This window comes from Lampris incognitus, chromosome 19 (assembly GCF_029633865.1).
Source record: "Lampris incognitus isolate fLamInc1 chromosome 19, fLamInc1.hap2, whole genome shotgun sequence".
Taxonomy (NCBI): domain Eukaryota; kingdom Metazoa; phylum Chordata; class Actinopteri; order Lampriformes; family Lampridae; genus Lampris; species Lampris incognitus.
In genome coordinates this window covers 3,688,072-3,709,347 of record NC_079229.1, presented here as the reverse complement: position 1 = coordinate 3,709,347, position 21,276 = coordinate 3,688,072, and the positions used below count along the sequence as shown (strand labels likewise).

General features: G+C 53.6%; 1 protein-coding gene across 2 annotated transcripts; it reads right to left on the bottom strand.

Annotated features, from left to right (window-relative positions):
• Nucleotides 1-309: 309 nt before the first annotated feature.
• si:dkey-12l12.1 (uncharacterized) lies at nt 310-12,395 on the bottom strand. Of its 2 annotated transcripts, XM_056299766.1 has the most exons (7): nt 12,125-12,395; nt 10,039-10,092; nt 8,679-8,711; nt 8,008-8,118; nt 6,133-6,249; nt 5,083-5,163; nt 310-850 (listed from the first exon to the last, which is right to left on the bottom strand). In XM_056299766.1, the coding sequence occupies exons 1-7, from the start codon at nt 12,245-12,247 to the stop codon at nt 767-769; spliced, it is 603 nt and encodes a 200-aa protein (XP_056155741.1). In that variant the 5' UTR covers nt 12,248-12,395; the 3' UTR covers nt 310-766. The 2 variants fall into 2 exon arrangements, with proteins under 2 accessions (XP_056155741.1, XP_056155742.1); XM_056299767.1 differs by lacking the exon at nt 10,039-10,092 and having other exon boundaries at nt 12,125-12,392.
• Between the last annotated feature and the right edge of the window lie 8,881 nt (nt 12,396-21,276).

Here is a 21,276-nt window from a genome sequence, read left to right as displayed (position 1 = left end):
GCCTCCTCCCATACATGTGGAGTCACCAGCTGCTTCTTTTCCCCTGACAGTGAGGAGTTTCCAATCAATCAATCACTCACGCTATTCCCCCCCTTCCCCCTGAACAGGCGCCCATACCGACCAGAGGAGGCGCTACTGCAGCGACCAGGAGGTAACACGGGGATTCGAACCGGCAATCCCCGTGTTGGTAGGAAACGGGATAGACCGCCACGCCACCCGGACGCTATTATCCGGGCGTTATGAAGAGCTCCAAGAGAGTGTGCGGGGCTTCAGGCTGAAAGACCAAACTCAATGCATCTCCACCGGTGGTCTCATCTAAGTCTTTATTTAAATCCGATACGAATAAGCACTTGTGTCAAAGTTACATTTCTGCAAAAATATACACCCCCCATCTCAAATCCTGAGTTCACGGAAGAGGAAACGGGTTCTCTGCTCAAAATACAAGATGGCGGACCCAAAGAAATGGGATCTTCATGTCATGCAGGTATATATTAAAAACTTGAAATAATATATAAACTAAATAGTGTCAATACATTTCCAGACGTATAAAAGTTAGCTAACATACAGTTGAAACGGTGAGGAGACGCACGCAGCAGGAGCTCCTCAAATGGCCGCTGCCATTTTCAAAAGGGAGCCTTGGGAAAAAAGGAAGACAACAATCTGAGCTGGGTTTGGTACATCCTAAACGTAGTCAAATCTGGCCAACACCCTGCGGAGGACATCCAGGTCCAGTCTTTGCAAAAGAAGGAGGAAAGTGTGTGTTATGTTAGCAGTGGTTTCTCTTGGCAGTCCTCCTCTTCTGCACGCTCCTCTTCACTCTGTCGCTCTCTTCTTCACTCTGGGGATCCCCCTGCAAAGCATAGCAAAGGTGCACAATCTAGTCAAGCTGTGTCACTGAGGGTCCTCATCTGGTCCAGTCTGAACCCAGACCACTAACCCAGCTACCTGCCCTGTGCCCCAGGCCCGTGGAACGAACCTGTTACCCGTGTCGTGTCAGAACCCACCAACCGCATCTTGGGTTTACAGTGAAATGTCATGAAACCGTGGTGTTGGTGAAATACTGGTGTGCTGAGCAGATGCAGAGGGTGTGAGGGGTGTGAGGGGTGTGAGAGGTGTGAGAGGTGTGAGGGGTGTGAGAGGTGTGGGGGGTGTGAGAGGTGTGAGGGGTGTGAGAGGTGTGAGAGGTGTGAGGGGTGTGAGGGTGTGAGAGGTGTGAGAGGTGTGGGGGGTGTGGGGGGTGTGAGGGGTGTGAGGGGTGTGAGAGGGGTGAGGGGTGTGAGAGGTGTGAGAGGTGTGAGGGGTGTGAGAGGTGTGAGAGGTGGGGGTGTGAGAGGTGTGGGGGGTGTGAGAGGTGTGAGAGGTGTGAGGGGTGTGAGGGTGTGAGAGGGGTGTAAGAGGTGTGAGGGGTGTGAGGGGTGTGAGAGGTGTGAGAGGTGTGAGGGGTGTGAGAGGTGTGAGAGGTGTGAGGGGTGTGAGAGGTGTGAGGGGTGTGAGGGGTGTGAGAGGTGTGAGAGGTGTGAGGGGTGTGAGAGGTGTGAGGGGTGTAAGAGGTGTGAGGGGTGTGAGGGGTGTGAGAGGTGTGAGGGGTGTGAGAGGTGTGAGAGGTGTGAGGGGTGTGAGAGGTGTGGGGGGTGTGAGAGGTGTGAGGGGTGTGAGAGGTGTGAGGGGTGTGAGGGGTGTGAGAGGTGTGAGAGGTGTGGGGGGTGTGAGGGGTGTGAGGGGTGTGAGAGGGGTGTAAGAGGTGTGAGGGGTGTGAGAGGTGTGAGAGGTGTGAGGGGTGTGAGAGGTGTGGGGGGTGTGAGAGGTGTGAGAGGGGTGTAAGAGGTGTGAGGGGTGTGAGAGGTGTGGGGGGTGTGAGGGGTGTGAGAGGTGTGAGGGGTGTGAGAGGTGTGAGGGGTGTGAGGGGTGTGAGAGGTGTGAGGGGTGTGAGAGGTGTGAGGGGTGTGAGGGGTGTGAGAGGTGTGAGAGGTGTGAGAGGTGTGAGGGGTGTGAGGGGTGTGAGAGGTGTGAGAGGTGTGAGGGGTGTGAGAGGTGTGGGGGTGTGAGGGGTGTGGGTGAGAGGTGTGGGGTGGAGGTGTGAGAGGTGTGAGGGGGTGAGGGTGTGAGAGGTGTGAGGGTGTGAGGGGTGTGAGAGGTGTGAGGTGTGAGGGGTGTGAGGGGTGTGAGAGGTGTGAGAGGTGTGGGTGTGAGGGGTGAGGGGTGTGAGAGGTGTGAGGTGTAGAGGTGTGAGAGGTGTGAGGGTGTGAGGGGTGTGAGGGGTGTGAGAGGTGTGAGAGGTGTGAGGGGTGTGAGGGTGTGAGGGGTGTGAGGAGGGTGTGAGAGGTGTGAGAGGTGTGAGAGGTGTGAGGGGTGTGAGGGTGTGAGGGGTGTGAGGGGAGGTGTGAGGTGTGAGAGGTGTGAGGTGTGAGGGTGTGAGGGGTGAGAGGTGTGAGGGGTGTGAGAGGTGTGAGGGGTGTGAGAGGTGTGAGGGGAGGTGTGAGGGTGTGAGGGGTGTGAGGGGTGTGAGGGTGAGGTGTGGGAGGTGTGAGGGTGGTGAGGGGTGTGAGGGGTGAGGGGTGTGAGGGTGTGAGGGGTGAGGGTGTGAGGGGTGAGGGGTGTGAGGGGTGTGAGGGTGTGAGGGGTGTGAGAGGTGTGAGGGTGTGAGGGTGTGAGGGGTGAGGGTGGAGGGGTGTGAGAGGTGGGTGAGAGGTGTGAGGGGTGTGAGGGGTGTGAGGGGTGTGAGGGTGAGGGTGTGAGGGTGTGAGGGTGTGAGGGGTGTGAGGGGTGAGAGGTGTGAGAGGTGTGAGGGTGTGAGGGGTGTGAGGGTGTGAGGGGTGTGAGGGGTGTGAGGGTGTGAGAGGTGTGAGGGGTGTGAGGGTGTGAGGGTGTGAGGGGTGTGAGGGGTGTGAGGGGTGTGAGGGGTGTGAGAGGTGTGAGGGGTGAGGGGTGTGAGGTGTGAGGTGTGAGAGGTGTGAGAGGGTGTGAGGGGTGTGAGTGGTGTGAGGGGTGTGAGAGGTGTGAGGGGTGGTGAGAGGGTGTGAGAGGTGTGAGGGGTGTGAGGGTGTGAGGTGTGAGGTGTGAGGGGTGTGAGGGGTGTGAGAGGTGTTAGAGGTGTGAGGTGTGAGGGGTGTGAGGGTGTGAGGGGTGTGAGAGGTGTGAGGGGTGTGAGAGGTGTGAGGGTGTGAGAGTGTGAGGGGTGTGAGAGGTGTGAGGTGTGAGGGGTGTGAGGGGTGTGAGGGGTGTGAGGGGTGTGAGGGGTGTGAGGGGTGTGAGAGGTGTTAGAGGTGTGAGAGGTGTGAGGGGTGTGAGGGGTGTGAGGGGTGTGAGAGGTGTGAGGGGTGTGAGAGGTGTGAGGGGTGTGAGAGGTGTGAGGGGTGTGAGAGGTGTGAGAGGTGTGAGGGGTGTGAGAGGTGTGAGGGGTGTGAGGGGTGTGAGAGGTGTGAGAGGTGTGAGAGGTGTGAGGGGTGTGAGGGGTGTGAGGGGTGTGAGAGGTGTGAGAGGTGTAAGAGGTGTGAGGGGTGTGAGGGGTGTGAGAGGTGTGAGGGGTGTGAGAGGTGTGAGAGGTGTGAGGGGTGTGAGAGGTGTGAGGGGTGTGAGGGGTGTGAGGGGTGTGAGAGGTGTGAGAGGTGTGAGGGGTGTGAGGGGTGTGAGGGGTGTGAGAGGTGTGAGAGGTGTTAGAGGTGTGAGAGGTGTGAGGGGTGTGAGGGGTGTGAGAGGTGTGAGAGGTGTGAGGGGTGTGAGAGGTGTGAGGGGTGTGAGGGGTGTGAGAGGTGTGAGAGGTGTGAGAGGTGTGAGGGGTGTGAGAGGTGTGAGGGGTGTGAGGGGTGTGAGGGGTGTTAGAGGTGTGAGGGGTGTGAGGGGTGTGAGAGGTGTTAGAGGTGTGAGAGGTGTGAGGGGTGTGAGAGGTGTGAGGGGTGTGAGGGGTGTGAGGGGTGTGAGAGGTGTGAGAGGTGTGAGGGGTGTGAGGGGTGTGAGGGGTGTGAGGGGTGTGAGAGGTGTTAGAGGTGTGAGGGGTGTGAGGGGTGTGAGGGGTGTGAGGGGTGTGAGAGGTGTGAGGGGTGTGAGGGGTGTGAGGGGTGTGAGGGGTGTGAGGGGTGTGAGGGGTGTGAGGGGTGTGAGGGGTGTGAGAGGTGTTAGAGGTGTGAGAGGTGTGAGGGGTGTGAGGGGTGTGAGGGGTGTGAGAGGTGTTAGAGGTGTGAGAGGTGTGAGGGGTGTGAGGGGTGTGAGGGGTGTGAGAGGTGTGAGAGGTGTGAGGGGTGTGAGGGGTGTGAGGGGTGTGAGGGGTGTGAGAGGTGTGAGAGGTGTGAGAGGTGTGAGGGGTGTGAGGGGTGTGAGAGGTGTGAGGGGTGTGAGGGGTGTTAGAGGTGTGAGGGGTGTGAGGGGTGTGAGAGGTGTTAGAGGTGTGAGAGGTGTGAGGGGTGTGAGGGGTGTGAGGGGTGTGAGAGGTGTGAGGGGTGTGAGGGGTGTGAGAGGTGTGAGGGGTGTGAGAGGTGTGAGAGGTGTGAGGGGTGTGAGGGGTGTGAGAGGTGTGAGGGGTGTGAGAGGTGTGAGGGGTGTGAGGGGTGTGAGAGGTGTGAGAGGTGTTAGAGGTGTGAGAGGTGTGAGGGGTGTGAGGGGTGTGAGGGGTGTGAGGGGTGTGAGGGGTGTGAGGGGTGTGAGAGGTGTTAGAGGTGTGAGAGGTGTGAGGGGTGTGAGGGGTGTGAGGGGTGTGAGAGGTGTGAGGGGTGTGAGAGGTGTGAGGGGTGTGAGAGGTGTGAGGGGTGTGAGAGGTGTGAGAGGTGTGAGAGGTGTGAGGGGTGTGAGAGGTGTGAGGGGTGTGAGGGGTGTGAGAGGTGTGAGAGGTGTGAGAGGTGTGAGGGGTGTGAGGGGTGTGAGGGGTGTGAGAGGTGTGAGAGGTGTAAGAGGTGTGAGGGGTGTGAGGGGTGTGAGAGGTGTGAGGGGTGTGAGAGGTGTGAGGGGTGTGAGGGGTGTGAGAGGTGTGAGGGGTGTGAGGGGTGTGAGGGGTGTGAGAGGTGTGAGGGGTGTGAGAGGTGTGAGAGGTGTGAGAGGTGTGAGGGGTGTGAGGGGTGTGAGAGGTGTGAGGGGGGCTCCGTGGTGCCTCACCAGAACTGAGTATGCCCCGGAGCGGTGTGAGTGTCCCTTTTTACTCAGCTTGCCCTTCACCTGCCTCCGGGCTCTGGTGACCTGAAAGTGAAGTCCCACAAACCACATTAGCAAACACTCAACTTACATCTGTCACTTTTTGTGTGGCCCCTCCCCCTTTTCTCCACTTGTATCCGGCTAATTACCCCGCTCTTCCGAGCCGTCCCGGCTGCTGCTCCGCCCCCTTTGCCGACCCGGGGGGGGGGGGCGTAGTCTGCACATGCACATGTGGTAGGTAGTCTCCACATGCCTCCTCCCATACATGTGGAGTCGCCAGCCGCTTCTCCTCACCTGACAGTGAGGAGTTTCACCAGGGGGACGTAGCACGTGGGAGGACCACGCTACCCCCCCCCCCAGTTCCCCCTCCCCGCTGAACATGCACCCTGACTGACCAGAGGAGGCGCTAGTGCAGCAACCAGGACACACACCCACATCCGACTTCCCACCCGCAGACACGGCCAGTTGTGTCTGCAGGGACGCCCGGCCAAGCCGGAGGTAACACGGGGATTCGAACAGGTGGTCCCCGTGTTGGTAGGCAACAGAACAGGCCACCATGCCACCCGGGCGCCCCTATGTGGCACATTCTTGGTGAGACTTTGACGAGTTGTTTTTGTACAGTTTCAGGGTTGAAGTGGAAGCTGAGCGTGCAGCAGGTACTGCACGGTACACCTGAGTGGCGTGCAGGCTCATCACGCCCAACACGGCCGGCGTCTTCTCTCATGACTGGGTGAGAAGCTGTCAGCGGCCCGTCCGCTCAGCGGCCCGTCCGCTCAGCGGCCCGTCCGCTCAGCGGCCCGTCCGCTCAGCGGCCTGCTTTTTACCGTCCTCACGAAAAGCCTTTCAAGGGCGTGAGCTTCTTGTCTGATTAGCCCCTAAGAAAGTGGACCTGAACGTGTGCCAGGCTGATCAAATAAGACCAACCGGGGTGACCTTTCAGCCATGCTGGCACATCCGCCGCTGCACCGAGGCCCAGCTGGTCCTTTGTGCTGCGGTTGCCATGGAGACACTTACCTGTAGGGGGCCGGAGAGTTTGTTGCTGCTGAGGAGGGAGAAAGAGCCAACGCGGGACTTCCTCTTGTTCTTCTTCTTATTCCCAGGCTGAGGCAGGTGTCTCCTGGACCTCTCCGCCTTTCACACCCGACACACACACACACACACACACACACACACACACACACACACACACACACGCACAATAACATGTTGAGCGGTGTCTAAATTTATTGAATTCCTCCCCCTCCCCTTTTCTCCCCAATTGCATCCGGCCAATCACCCCACTCTTCCGAGCCGTTCCAGTCTCTGCCCCGCCCCTCTGCTGATCCGGGGAGGGCTGCAGACTACCACATGCCTCCTCCCATACATGTGGAGTCGCCAGCCGCTTCTTTTCCCCTGACAGTGAGGAGTTTCACCAGGGGGACGTAGCACGTGGGAGGATCACGCTATTCCCCCCTCCCCCTGCGAACAAGCGCCCCGACTGACCAGAGGAGGCGCTAGTGCAGCAACCAGAACACATACCCACATCCGGCTCCCCACCCGCAGACGTGACCAATTACTGTGTCTGTAGGGACGCCGGACCAAGCCGGAGGTAACACGGGGATTCGAACCGGCGATCCCCGTGTTGGTAGGCAACAGAATAGACCGCTACGCCACCCGGATGCCTGCAGTGTCTAAATTTGAGTCACAACGTGAAGTTAAAATCTGTATAAAAAGAAAAAGTGAGGCGCCCCTGCAGTAAGTATGAGGCCCATGTGAAACGCGGGCCCCGTGTTTGTGTTCCGGTGCTGTTTGGAGGCCCGGTCTGATGAGCACCTGCATCTCTGCTCCTGGCCTACGGATTTTCATTCCCTTCCTCCTTTTGTGTAGTACTGAAGTCAAAATCTATCCAACGCACAAACACACAGTCACAGTGAGCATTGTAACAATGCTCAAGTTGAATTATTGAGTAAAGTTAAACATTTTGTAACACAGACACACACACACGTGCACCCATGGACACACACACGCACACATGCTTTCACTGACACCAACACACACACACACACACATGCTTTCACTGACACCAACACACACACACACATGCTTTCACTGACACCAACACACACACACACACACACATGCTTTCACTGACACCAACACACACACACACACACATGCTTTCACTGACACCAACACACACACACACACACACATGCTTTCACTGACACAACACACACACACACACATGCTTTCACTGACACAACACACACACACACACATGCTTTCACTGACACAACACACACACACACACATGCTTTCACTGACACAACACACACACACACACATGCTTTCACTGACACAACACACACACATGCTACACAGAGAGCCTTCATTAGCCGAGTCATTTCAGTGAGCTTCTCCGTCTCTGCAGCATGCGTTACAGTCTCCCACCCTGGCTTTTGTTGTGTTTTGTCCTCATCGTGTGGTTGCGTTACACATGCAGACGACACAATCCGTCTCCCTCGTCTGTCCCTCTTCTGGTCGTCCTCTCTGCTCCTATTTGCACCCGCCTGCTTAAGCCGACCCTCCCGCTCCCTCGTCCCCCCCGAGGGTACGAGTTCCCTCAGTCCCTGTGCTCCCTCACTGGCTTCCCGTTCCCCAGCGTGTAATTCCTCCAAGACCTTCTCCCTGCACACCACCAGACACTCGTCGTCTCCCCCTTTAATCACGGGGTGCCGTGTCCCCGTCTTTCTCCTCATGTGAACGTCTCACCATGTCAAACCCCTTGCATGTGTAAACATATCATGTATTGTAGGTTATTATCCAGGGCGGGTGCGGGCACAGGGAAACGCCTGTGGTGTCTCCCCCCCCCCCCCCTGCCTGTCGTCTGTGCGCCCCTGAGCCTCCTACCTGGATGAGGGTGTTGGGGAAGCCTTTGACAGACACGGCCCCGGGCAAGCTGGAGGAGCTGAGGTGGGGGTGGCCGCTTGGGTCCAGCTCTCTTTTACGTCTCATGGGGTGCTGCAGAACAGGACAGGGTTAGAAACAAGCTGCAGCCAAGTGAAACATGCAAACCCCGCATTTGTCTGTTAGTCATCATTTGCCTCCATTACGCCCCCCTGTGGGAGTGTCCCGCAGTCGTCTCTTTTCTCGGTTTAATTGTGTCTCCCTGCAGAACGGAGAGTAAATGTTTTGACGTAGTGCAGGTTGTCTGTAATTCTGCTCTTTAGCGCCGGGTGATTCCTCTTATGGGTGTCTTGCCCCATCCTGCCCTGCTCGTCTGTGGTCGGGTCCGTTTCAGGCAGGTTTGCCGTGCCGTATCTGGTTTTACTGAGACCCGAACACAGACCACAACGTTATTATTGCTGGAGGCCCGGCGGTTTCCTGCGTTCCCCATCGATCGAGACGTAAATAGGGGCTGTTATTGATCGGTTCTGGGTCTAATGAATGAACCGTCTCTTTCCGAAAGGGCTGACGTCAGTTTGCCAATTAGGGCGTTGGGGCAAATTCATTAGCGGACTGTAGGAGGCCTCTCTCCGTCAGTCTCAATTTGTGGACCGGAGAAAGTGAGAAGCTCTTACCGACATCGGGGGAACACTCTCAACTCCCGTGTCCTGTTGAAAACAAAGAGAACAAGCGGAGGTTAATGTTCCCGACATGTCAGCGGTGCAGTTTCAGAAGCTTCCTCATGGTTCAGTATTTGGGTGAGGCTTGCAGGATCAGCTCATTGGTGGCTGGTTGTGATGCTCTGAGGACCCCACTTGGGCCTCAGGGGTAAATTTCACATGTGTGTTTGTTGCTGCATGTTTCTCACCTCTCTCTTTTTTGGGGGGGGATTTCCCCTCCTTTTTTCTCCCCAATTGTACTTGGCCAATAACCCCACTCTTCCGAGCCGTCCCGGTCTCTGCTCCACCCCCTCTGCTGACCCGGGGAGGGCTGCAGACTACCACATGCCTCCTCCCATACATGTGGAGTCACCAGCCACTTCTTTTCACCTGACGGTGAGGAGTTTCACCAGGGGGACGTAGCACGTGGGAGGATGACGCTATTCCCCCCAGTTCCCCCTCCCCCCTGAACAGGCGCCCCGACCGACCAGAGGAGGCGCTAGTGCAGAAACCAGGACACATACCCACATCCGGCTTCCCACCCACAGACACGGCCAATTGTGTCTGTGGGGACGCCCGACCAAGCCGGAGGTAACACGGGGATTCGAACCGGCGATCCCCGTGTTGGCAGGCAACGGGATAGACCGCCACGCCCCCCGGAAGCCCACCTTCTCGCCTCTCTCCATGAGTCCATACGGCCTGAGACGGACTGGCTAGGCTGTATAGTTTATAGTTGACAAGAGTAAGTCCACTCCCTCAGTAAAAGCTTTACAGCCTTCTCTAACTGGACGCCTCTGAGTTATGTGCGCTGAGCGACGTAGCTGAACTATTCTGTTTTCCATGTTTATCCCACTAGGTTGATGTTAATGGCTTCTCTCAGCCACTCTGATATGATCATGTGGCCCATCTACGATGCCCCGGTTACACCATGAGACAGAATGGGCTCACAGCTTTTCATCACTTGAACCAATTTCAGCTTCGACTCATTTCATTTGTAGAACTTGAAATAACTGTCGTGCATCACATCAGGATGAGCCGACTCTCTCCACAGCAGCCTGTGTTTCTTACAATCCCTCGCATCCCCCTCGTACACTGCCCTGTGTCTCAAGTCTTTCCCGCTTTCCAGCTGCCTCTTCATTTTCTGTTTGCCCCCCCCCCCATCCATCTCTGGTTCCCATTTTGGCTCGTCTCCATCTCCTGTTTCTCTGACGCAGCTTGTGGACGGATTCCTGTGACACGTCCCTGACTAAGCCGCCCCCTGCCTGCTTCTCGGAGAGGATATCCGGCTCGGTTCTGCTTCCTGCCTGAAGGATGACCAAACGGCATCACCACGTACCTCCGTCCTTCTGGGAACACCAGCCGCAGCCCTCGGCTGCCTCAGCGCGCCACGCTGGGAAGAAGAGGAGATGTCCAAGGGTCAGTGCTGATGCTGTAAACACTTTCTATAATGCTCCCCCTCTCTCACTGTACTCTCCCACTGACTCGCCGCTCTGCACAGTGCGCCCAAATAAAGACGAGTCTCGGGTTTCAGCAACAAAAACACTAAATGGACGCCATCTGTGCAACGCTTCTCTAGTCTGCCGACCACTCAAAGCACTTTACAGTGCACGCCTCACATCCACCCGTTTACACACACACATCCATCCACCGATGGCGGAGGCTGCCGTGCAAGGCGCCAACCCGCGCATCAGTAGCAGTTAGGGGTTCGGTGTCTTGCTCAAGGGCACTTTGACAGTCTCTGGAGGAGCCGGGGGATCGATCCGGCGACCTTCCAATCACTAGACGACCCGCCCCACCCCCTGAGTCATGCCGCCCCAACTACATTTTTTCTCATACTGAAACAGGAAGTGACTAAGTCGGTGTTTTGGCAGAAGGTGTGCTGCTGCTGCTGCTGCTGCTGCTGCACCGCGCTGGCCCAGATGCTCCACAGACTGAGTAACCTTCACAGATTCGTCTCCAGTCCAGCCGGTTCACTTTATCCGCTTCGGCTATTTTTCTTTTCATCAGAAAATGGATTGCATAGTCCAGAGGGCTTGAAAAGTCTGCGGTTTCTCATCCTGCTTATCAAACAACGCAATCGATGACACGTCAGGTGCGACAGAGAAAATGGATTTCCCCCGTCAGAGCAGCGAAGAAGCATTACGGCGTGCCAGCTAGCTGTGCTCCACGGCGTCCCCTCCCCCTTCATTAAATAGCATTGCATTGTTTTTTTCATTAAGCTGTTATACAGAATACGGCCGCCATCAGAACTCGCCACAGTCCATTTGGCGTTCTGCCGTTGCAGGAATTATGTGTTGACGGGTCCCATTAAATCAACCACTTCATGTATTCTGTTACATCAAACCACGAGTCACCTCGGTGGGAAAGAGCAAAAAAAAAAAAAAACCCAAAATCTCGAGCTGAACCAAAACACGGGGTATCAGCTGGGTCCCACCACATCTGGAGGTTGTCATGGCACGCACTGTAATGAAGCTCCAAAGAACCGTAGCAGCAAAACACATCTGCCACGCAAACCCTCCGAAGGTGCCTCGCACAGGAGAGCCTCCCGGCCCAAAGCTCTTTCAACCCTCCCCTCGCCTCGCAGCTGTCGAACCCGTTACCCAGATGAGGGTGATTACTTGAGACAGAACACGAGGCCCCTCCGCAGAAAAATGTTGACCACAGGAATAAAGTGTGACGGCCCAAGAGCCACATGAAAGAGCGTAAAGGTTCTGCTCCACAGAGGGTATGTGTTGTCGGCGCGGTGGCGTTTCGGCTGCAGAAGCCATTACAATGGGACGCTGTCTTTGACCGGAGTAAATTACATGTCTGGGCTAAGAAAAAGTTTAACTATATTCGTCCCCTGCTGTCCTGGAATAGACTTGACCGCCATTATCATCATGGCCATCTCTAGGAAGGAGTCAAGACTACGCAAACAGTCCCGGTGAATCACCGACCTCCTCCTCTGCCCGGACCTCTGGATAAACCCCAGGGAGCCACTAGTCATACAAGTGTTACTGCACAACTGGTCCTCCAAACGGATGCAGAGCTGACCTCCACGCTGGGCTCTACTCTGCCAAATGGATGCAAAACAAAGTCGTAAACTTGCAGCAAACAGAGACGCCCCGCTCGCCACCGCAAGCGTCCGATACAGAAGGTGCTTGCTGCTTTGCGGTCTTGTTTCGGATAGTTCAGACAACGTGATTCGTTTTCAGCTCGGCTCAAACCTCTTGGCAGGCTCTTAACTGAGAGCAATGAAAGTTCTGTAAGAACATGCCAACACACACACATGCTTTCACTGAGGTACGCGTGCGTGATCCATGCAGGACAGATGCAACGTCGTCAACTTTGTTATGGCCACAGACGGAGGCGGCATCTATTACGTTACACCCGCTGCTACGGTCTCCGTCGTGGACCGAGGCCCTTAAAAGTGCACCTCTTACCTGATCCCCCACGGTCTGCCCTTTGACACGGTCCTCATTCCGGGTCGTCCCTGAGCTGCTGAGGGCGTGTGAGAGCAGGCCGGCCTGCAGGCAGAGCACGCACATCCAGATAGGAAGCCCCATGATCCAGGCAGCTGCTGCAGTGGTCCCAGCTATGTCAGCGCCCTTCTTTATACTCTCGGTTCAGCTAATGGGGAACAGATGCGGGGGAATGGGAGGCCATGCCAGCTTTGCGCAGACAAACAGCCCACCACAGCCGGTGCTCCGAGCCAGCTAGCGGCCTGCGGTCCTGCAGAAACATGTCAGACATCTGAAGGGCCTCCCCCAAAGTCCGCCCCCTCCATCCCAAACCTTCCCCGCACCAACCCAGAATGAAATATGAAGGCCATTTTCCACTTATGTCTGCAATGTAACCGCTTCCACAGTGTGTGTGTGTGTGTGTGTGTGTGTGTGTGAGAGAGAGAGAGAGAGAGAGAGAGAGAGAGAGAGAGAGAGAGAGAGAGAGAGACAGAGAGAGAGAGAGAGACGGGAGACACACAGAACGAGAGGGAAAGGATCGTGAATGAAGAGTTGAACCTCAGTGAACAAGAAAATAAAAAAGATGGCAGTATCATTTTCACGTTACCCTGAGAAAGTGCTGCGTCACCGTTGCTGCTGGAGGTGGATGAAGGGTGGCGCTCTGTGCTTCGTCACTTCCCCCGCCGAGGCCGCCGCTTCAGAATCACTGTTATTATTCCTCAGCAGAGTACAGAGCAGCTCTCAACACCTTCACCCGACTCTTAACCCAGACTGGTGCTGAGTGAGCGGGGGCACACACGCTCCGGTCTCGGCTCCCATTTCCATATGTGGGCTTTTCAGAATCAGAACCAGAACCAGAATCAGAATGTCAGGTGACACACACACACACACACACGCGTGTGCGGTGGGTTCGTTCGTCAATCGTCGGCTGTCCACTTTTCTGAACGCTGGGTGTTGTGCGGTTGTGTTGCCGGCCATTCTGTATTGGGCTTTTATGGCCTGTAAAACGAAGCGTGCCGTGAGGACCAGCCTACCCAGATGGTGGAGGTGGTGGATGAATAGGCGCCCTGTGAGAAGGTGTATTACTGGATGGAAAGAGTGAGCGAGTGCGAGAGAGTCCAACGTCGTAGGCCTCCGGCTGTCGGCCACAGAGGAAGCGTCTCCAGCGAGGAGTGGAAACATGTGCTCCTGCGGAAAAGCCAATATTGTGAAAAAATAACGAAGATCCCATCGTTATACAATCGCACCGCCCCGTGCAGCGTTTTCTGACATACCAATGGGCACATCTGAACGTAGCAAAGGATGCGTGGCGTCCATCACTCGTCCTTGTAAGCGAGGTGTACTATGAAAGGTGGACAGGGGAGAAGGTGCTGGAAGATGAGGGAGGACGGAAGCTGAGGGCAACTCGGAGAGCCTCGCTTTTGTCGGCCGAAAACCCCAAAAGTCTACAAACAGAAAAAACTAAACACGTCAGCTTGATTTATAGTGACGTTCCTCTTGAGCAGCTTGGTGTTCAGTCAAAAAGAGACGAGACGACGAGGTGAGAGAGGCCTCGGTGGCCTTTTGTGTGAAGACACGAAGATAAGGATGAATATTCACACAGACACCAGGAAGGTGGATCTGTTCATCCGCACACAGCATCTACTGGCAGAAACCTTTCATCATCATGTAAGTGACCTCTTCAGTCTCACTGACCGCAGGTACCCCCACCCTTATACACAATACGGTGATGCAGGTACCCCCACCCTTATACACAATACTGTGATGCAGGTACCCCCATCCTTATACACAATACAGTGATGCAGGTACCCCCACCCTTATACACAATACAGTGATGCAGGTACCCCCACCCTTATACACAATACTGTGATGCAGGTACCCCCATCCTTATACACAATACAGTGATGCAGGTACCCCCAACCTTATACACAATACAGTGATGCAGGTACCCCCAACCTTATACACAATACAGTGATGCAGGTACCCCCAACCTTATACACAATACAGTGATGCAGGTACCCCCACCCTTATACACAATACAGTGATGCAGGTACCCCCAACCTTATACACAATACAGTGATGCAGGTACCCCCACCCTTATACACAATACAGTGACTGCAGGTACCCCCACCCTTATACACAATACAGTGATGCAGGTACCCCACCCTTATACACAATACAGTAATGCAGGTACCCCACCCTTATACACAACACAGTGACTGCAGGTACCCCCACCCTTATACACAATACAGTAGCTGCAGGTACCCCCACCCTTATACACAATACAGTGATGCAGGTGTCCCCACCCTTATACACAATACAGTAATGCAGGTACCCCACCCTTATACACAATACAGTAGCTGCAGGTACCCCCACCCTTATACACAATACAGTGATGCAGGTACCCCAAACCCTTATAAACAATACAGTAATGCAGGTACCCCACCCTTATACGCAATACAGTAATGCAGGTACCCCACCCTTATACACAATACAGTGACTGCAGGTACCCCCACCCTTATACACAATACAGTGATGCAGGTACCCCACCCTTATACACAATACAGTGGCTGCAGGTACCCCACCCTTATAAACAATACAGTGACTGCAGGTACCCCACCCTTATAAACAATACAGTGGCACAACGACCAAAACCAGCGACCAGTTTCATATGCAAATGACCCTGACCATTAACTAGAGCTATAATGGTCATGTGTACTATTCACAGAGGATTTGGGAATAGTTGCAATCACAGCGTTGTAAGATGGGAGCGGATGTACTCTTAGCGCCCCCCTCCCCCGGTTCAGGGATGGTCGTTCCCTCTTCACATAGATGGCCTCTTTGACTCCCTATCAGGCATGTGTACATCCTCATCCTTGAAAGAGTGGCCCCTGGCCTGTAGATGGGTGTATGTATATTCCCTCTTCCAGTGTGGGAAGATGCCAGCCTCACCCAGTACCATCCATGCAGTGTGTTTGTCTACGTCTGCATCTAAGGGCCCTGACACACCAGGCCGACGGTCAGCCGTTGGCCAATGTCGGGCCGTCAGTGAGTGTCTGTGACCCTGGTTTTTGCGGTGTGTCCCACACCGTCAGCACTAGTCGGACCCCTGTCAGCAGCTTTTCGGCCGATTTAGCATGTTGAATCGGTGGAGCCCATCGGTGAGAGAGATCACTCTGATTAGCTGTTCAGCTTAGTTTATCAGTGCTAAGGTAGCGAGTCAGGGCCATCGGCTGTAGCCTTTGTGGTGTGTTCAAGTGCTACTTTTTGGCCCAGACAGCAGATGACGTGAGGCAACACAACAGTCGGCCTTCATCACCACTAGTCGGTTTGGTGTGTCTGGGCCCTAAGTTGTCTTTGTTTGATGGCAGGGAGAGCTGGCATTGGATCGGCTGGGAGAGCTTGGTCTGCTCCTGCATCCTCTGGGCCCAGAGACCACGGCCCTGCCTGGAAATATGCCTGAAGAAGAAGCACCAAGGGTGGTCTGACAGGACACAGAAGCGGGGCAGGCTAAGCTAATTGCTAGCCCATGCAGACCGGCAGTTCTGACAGTCATCCTGGCTGGCGTTCGCTCTCTTGCACAGTGACTTTTTTTGTGGGCTGTGTTGGATACATGTGTTTTTGTAGTTTTTTTGGTAGTTTGGCTGTATGTGTTCTTGTAGTTTGGATATGTATTGTTGTCTTTGTGTTGCACTACTGTGGGCTGGGGGGAAACGGTATTTTGTTTCATTTCATGTACGCAAGTGCATGAAATGAAATGACAAATAAGCTTGCCTTATTTGTCTTATTTACCTATTCTAGCTGTAGCTGTTTTTCACCTAGTGTGTCCTTAAATATTTCTTGTTGCCTAGCTGTTTTGACTTAGCTATCCGTTTAGCTTATAAATATATTCCTTGGTAACTTGCTGTTTGCAGTTTTAATAGTATTGTGTGAGGTTTGATAGAGTTTTAGATAAGTGACCAGTTTCTGGGCAATAGGCCTGTTTTCAGTGTACCTCTTTGGCCAATTGGGTGTTAAGTGGCCTGGGTGTGGCCAGAACATCACAGGGATTTATAAGGCAGGCCTGATTCAGTTTCAATCCAGTGTGCATCTTAACTTCTGGAGTGATTCTGAATTGCTGGTTCATCTAGAATAGAGTAAATGTCATCTTTCTTGCTTAACAAGTTTCTATTAGTCTTATTCCAGCTGCTTGAGTATTAGTCCTTTTCTCTATACATCTGCTGCTGGTTCCTAGTGGGATCTTATTCTAGCTGTAGCTGTTTTATTCTATTTACTTACCTGTCTTATTTACTTATTCTAGCTGTAGATGTTTTTCACCTAGTGTGTCCTTAAATATTTCTTGTTGCCTAGCTGTTTAGACTTAGTTATCCTTTAGCTTATAAATATATTCCTTGGTAACTTGCTGTTTGCAGTTTTAATAGTATTGTGTGAGGTTTGATAGAGTTTTACATAAGTGACCAGTTTCTGATCAATAGGCCTATTTTCAGTGTACCTCTTTGGCCAATTGGGTGTTAAGTGGCCAGGAATTGGGTGTTAAGTGGCCAGGGTGTGGCCTGCACTCCTGGCAGACAATTAGCAATCAGTGTTCTTTAAATCACTGCTGCTACTTGGACGTGTCAGCTTACAAGCATCAGGCAAACAGGTCTAGGCTGAATGAAGGCTAGAGTGAACAAAGGCAAGCGTGACTTTTTCAAGCCAAGACTTCCTCAAGCAAGGACTGCTCTTTTTAGATCTGGTCAGTCATCTGTATTTTGTGTACCTAGTATAGACTATGTGTTTCCTTCGCATTCCTGTCCTCTCCTCTTCCCGGGGCTGGCATAGACGTTGGGTCACTCCTAGGTGCTGTGACCCTACCAATCTCATCTATCCCACTCTCTCCACTCACGTTGAGCAAGTGGTGACGGAAGGGCTCTGGAGTTGCCAGTCTGCTGTGCCGAAAGCTGAGTTTATCTCAGGCTATGCATCCTTGCTCTCCCTCAGCTTTCTTGCTCTAACTGAGACCTGGATCATGCCAGAAAACACTACCACACCCCTAGCTCTGTCTGATTTGTACTCTTTTTCTCACACTCCCAGAGCTGGGAGGCGGGGTGGTGGTACTGGCCTGCTCATCTCCCTGAAAAGGAAATACTTTCTTGTTTCCATTCCACAATTTTCTCCACCCTCTTTTGAATTTCATGCTGTTACTGTCTCTTATCCAGTCAAACTCACCATCGTGGTTGTGTACCGCCCACCAGGCCCCCTTGGTGAGTTTCTGGAGGAGCTTGACACACTTGTCTCGCACTTCCCTGTTGATGACTCTGCACTTATCCTTCTCGGTGACTTCAACATCCACACTTACAAGCTAGATCCTCTTCTCTCTTTCCTCTCCTCCTTTGACCTTCACCTCTCACCCTCTCCTCCTACCCACAAGGCCGGCAACCAGCTGGACCTTATCTTTACTAGACACGGTCCTATTTCCAATCTCTCTGTTACTCCCCTCCAGCTCTCTGACCACTATTTCATGTTCTACTCTCTCTCTCTCTCTTCACCTCCCTCAGCTCCTTCCCCTACCCACATGGTTTCCATCTGTAGACACCTCCGCTCTCTCTCCACCACTGATCTTTCTTCCTCTGTTACCTCTACCCTCCCTACACCTGAATATTTCTCTCTCCTACCCCCTGACACTGCTACTGATCATCTTCTCACTACCCTCCCCTCTTCTCTGGACAATCTCTGTCCCCTCACCTCCAGGCCTTGCATGCCCAACTCCACCTGCCCCTTGGCTGTCCGACTCAGTACGTACTGACAGACGGAGCCTGAGAGTGGCAGAGCGCAAATGGAGAAAAGGCAAACTCCCAGAGGACCTTCTCAACTTCCAATCTCTTCTTCCCACTTTCTCCTCCTCCCTTTCTGCTGCTAAGGCTGCCTTCTATCGCTCTAAAATCCTATCCTCTGCCTCTAATCCTAAGAAACTCTTTGAAACCTTCTCTACACTTCTTTGACCCCCACCTCCTTCTCCGACTTCCTCCCTTCTCCCTGATGACTTCACTAACTTCTTTGACAAGAAGGTAAATTACATAAGATCCTCCTTTTCTCACCACCCGGTTAGTGCTGCTTGCAGTATCCCACCCTCTGCACCCTCCCTCACCTCTCCACATCCCACCTCGCTCCCCTCTCCCCCGACGAGGTCCTCAACCTCATCACATCCAGTCTCCCCACCACATGCTCCCTTGACCCGGTCCCCTCCCCTCTTCTTCAGTCTATAGCACCTGAACTCCTTCCCTTTCTAACCCACCTTATCAACACCTCCCTCCTGGCAGGATGCTTTCCATCTGCCTTCAAGACTGCTAGAGTCACCCCCCTTCTCAAAAAACCATCACTTAACCCCTCTGACATCAAAAACTACAGACCAGTTTCCCTTCTACCCTTTCTATCCAAAACTTTCGAATGTGCCGCCTGTGTGCATTACACCCTCTGCACCCCCCCCCCCCCCGTTGCGCCCTTGGCTGTCGACTGCGGAGTCCTGGCCTGACATGTTCGCGCTCTTGTGTTGTGCCATTCTCTTGGCCACAGTCTGTTTAGTTCCCCCAGTGTACAAGTCTACTCTCGTTGTAGCTCTAGTTAATGGTCACAGTAATGTGCACATGAAACCGAACGTTGGTTTGGGTTGTTAGGTCACTGTATTGTTTATAAGGGTGGGGACACCTGCAGTCACTGTATTGTTTATAAGGGTGGGGACACCTGCAGTCACTGTATTGTTTATAAGGGTGGGGACACCTGCAGTCACTGTATTGTTTATAAGGGTGGGGACACCTGCAGCCACTGTATTGTTTATAAGGGTGGGGGTACCTGCAGCCACTGTATTGTTTATAAGGGTGGGGACACCTGCAGTCACTGTATTGTTTATAAGGGTGGGGACACCTGCAGTCACTGTATTGTGTATAAGGGTGGGGACACCTGCAGTCACTGTATTGTTTATAAGGGTGGGGACACCTGCAGTCACTGTATTGTTTATAAGGGTGGGGACACCTGCAGTCACTGTATTGTTTATAAGGGGGGGGACACCTGCAGTCACTGTATTGTTTATAAGGGTGAGGACACCTGCAGCCACTGTATTGTTTATAAGGGTGGGGACACCTGCAGCCACTGTATTGTTTATAAGGGTGGGGACACCTGCAGTCACTGTATTGTTTATGAGGGTGGGGATACCTGCAGTCACTGTATTGTTTATAAGGGTGGGGACACCTGCAGTCACTGTATTGTTTATAAGGGTGGGGACACCTGCAGTCACTGTATTGTTTATAAGGGTGGGGACACCTGCAGTCACTGTATTGTTTATAAGGGTGGGGACAGGGTGGGGACACCTGCAGTCACTGTATTGTTTATAAGGGTGGGACAGGGTGGGGACACCTGCAGTCACTGTATTGTTTATAAGGGTGGGACAGGGTGGGGACACCTGCAGTCACTGTATTGTTTATAAGGGTGGGGACACCTTCAGCCACTGTATTGTTTATGAGGGTGGGGACACCTGCAGTCACTGTATTGTTTATAAGGGTGGGGACACCTGCAGTCACTGTATTGTTTATAAGGGTGGGGACACCTGCAGTCACTGTATTGTTTATGAGGGTGGGGACACCTGCAGTCACTGTATTGTGTATAAGGGTGGGGACACCTGCAGTCACTGTATTGTGTATAAGGGTGGGGACACCTGCAGTCACTGTATTGTGTATAAGGGTGGGGACACCTGCAGTCACTGTATTGTTTATAAGGGTGGGGACACCTGCAGTCACTGTATTGTGTATAAGGGTGGGGACACCTGCAGTCACTGTATTGTTTATAAGGGTGGGGACACCTGCAGTCACTGTATTGTGTATAAGGGTGGGGACACCCGCAGCCACTGTATTGTTTATGAGGGTGGGGACACCTGCAGTCACTGTATTGTTTATGAGGGTGGGGATACCTGCAGTCACTGTATTGTGTATAAGGGTGGGGACACCTGCAGTCACTGTATTGTTTATAAGGGTGGGGACACCTGCAGTCACTGTATTGTGTATAAGGGTGGGGACACCCGCAGCCACTGTATTGTTTATGAGGGTGGGGACACCTGCAGTCACTGTATTGTTTATGAGGGTGGGGATACCTGCAGTCACTGTATTGTTTATAAGGGTGGGGACACCTGCAGTCACTGTATTGTTTATAAGGGTGGGGACACCTGCAGTCACTGTATTGTGTATAAGGGTGGGGACACCTGCAGTCACTGTATTGTGTATAAGGGTGGGGACACCTGCAGTCACTGTATTGTGTATAAGGGTGGGGACACCTGCAGTCACTGTATTGTGTATAAGGGTGGGGACACCTGCAGTCACTGTATTGTTTATAAGGGTGGGGACACCTGCAGTCACTGTATTGTTTATAAGGGTGGGGACACCTGCAGTCACTGTATTGTTTATAAGGGTGGGGACACCTGCAGTCACTGTATTGTTTACAAGGGTGGGGACACCTGCAGTCACTGTATTGTGTATAAGGGTGGGGACACCTGCAGTCACTGTATTGTTTATAAGGGTGGGACAGGGTGGGGACACCTGCAGTCAGTGTATTGTGTATAAGGGTGGGACAGGGTGGGGACACCTGCAGTCAGTGTATTGTGTATTAGGGTGGGACAGGGTGGGGACACCTGCAGTCAGTGTATTGTGTATTAGGGTGGGACAGGGTGGGGACACCTGCAGTCAGTGTATTGTGTATTAGGGTGGGACAGGGTGGGGACACCTGCAGTCAGTGTATTGTGTATTAGGGTGGGACAGGGTGGGGACACCTGCAGTCAGTGTATTGTGTATTAGGGTGGGACAGGGTGGGGACACCTGCAGTTGTGCGCCTGTGTCCTGCTTGCCGGGTGTGTGGCTGGTCAGCAGTTATGTCCTGAGCTGCTGTGCTGCAGGTTGTTGTACCGAGGCAGGCAGGCAGCTGTTAATCTTGTGAAGGAAAAACATGTTTTCTTCCTTCTACGAGGACACTTGTCTGCTCTGACCGCACAAGTTGTCAAACCTATCACACTCGCTGAGAGGACAGGTCGTTGGTGACGTGTGTGTGTGTGTGTGTGTGTGTGTGTGTGTGTGTGTGTGTGTGTGTGTGTGTGTGTGTGAGGCTCTGACGGCAGT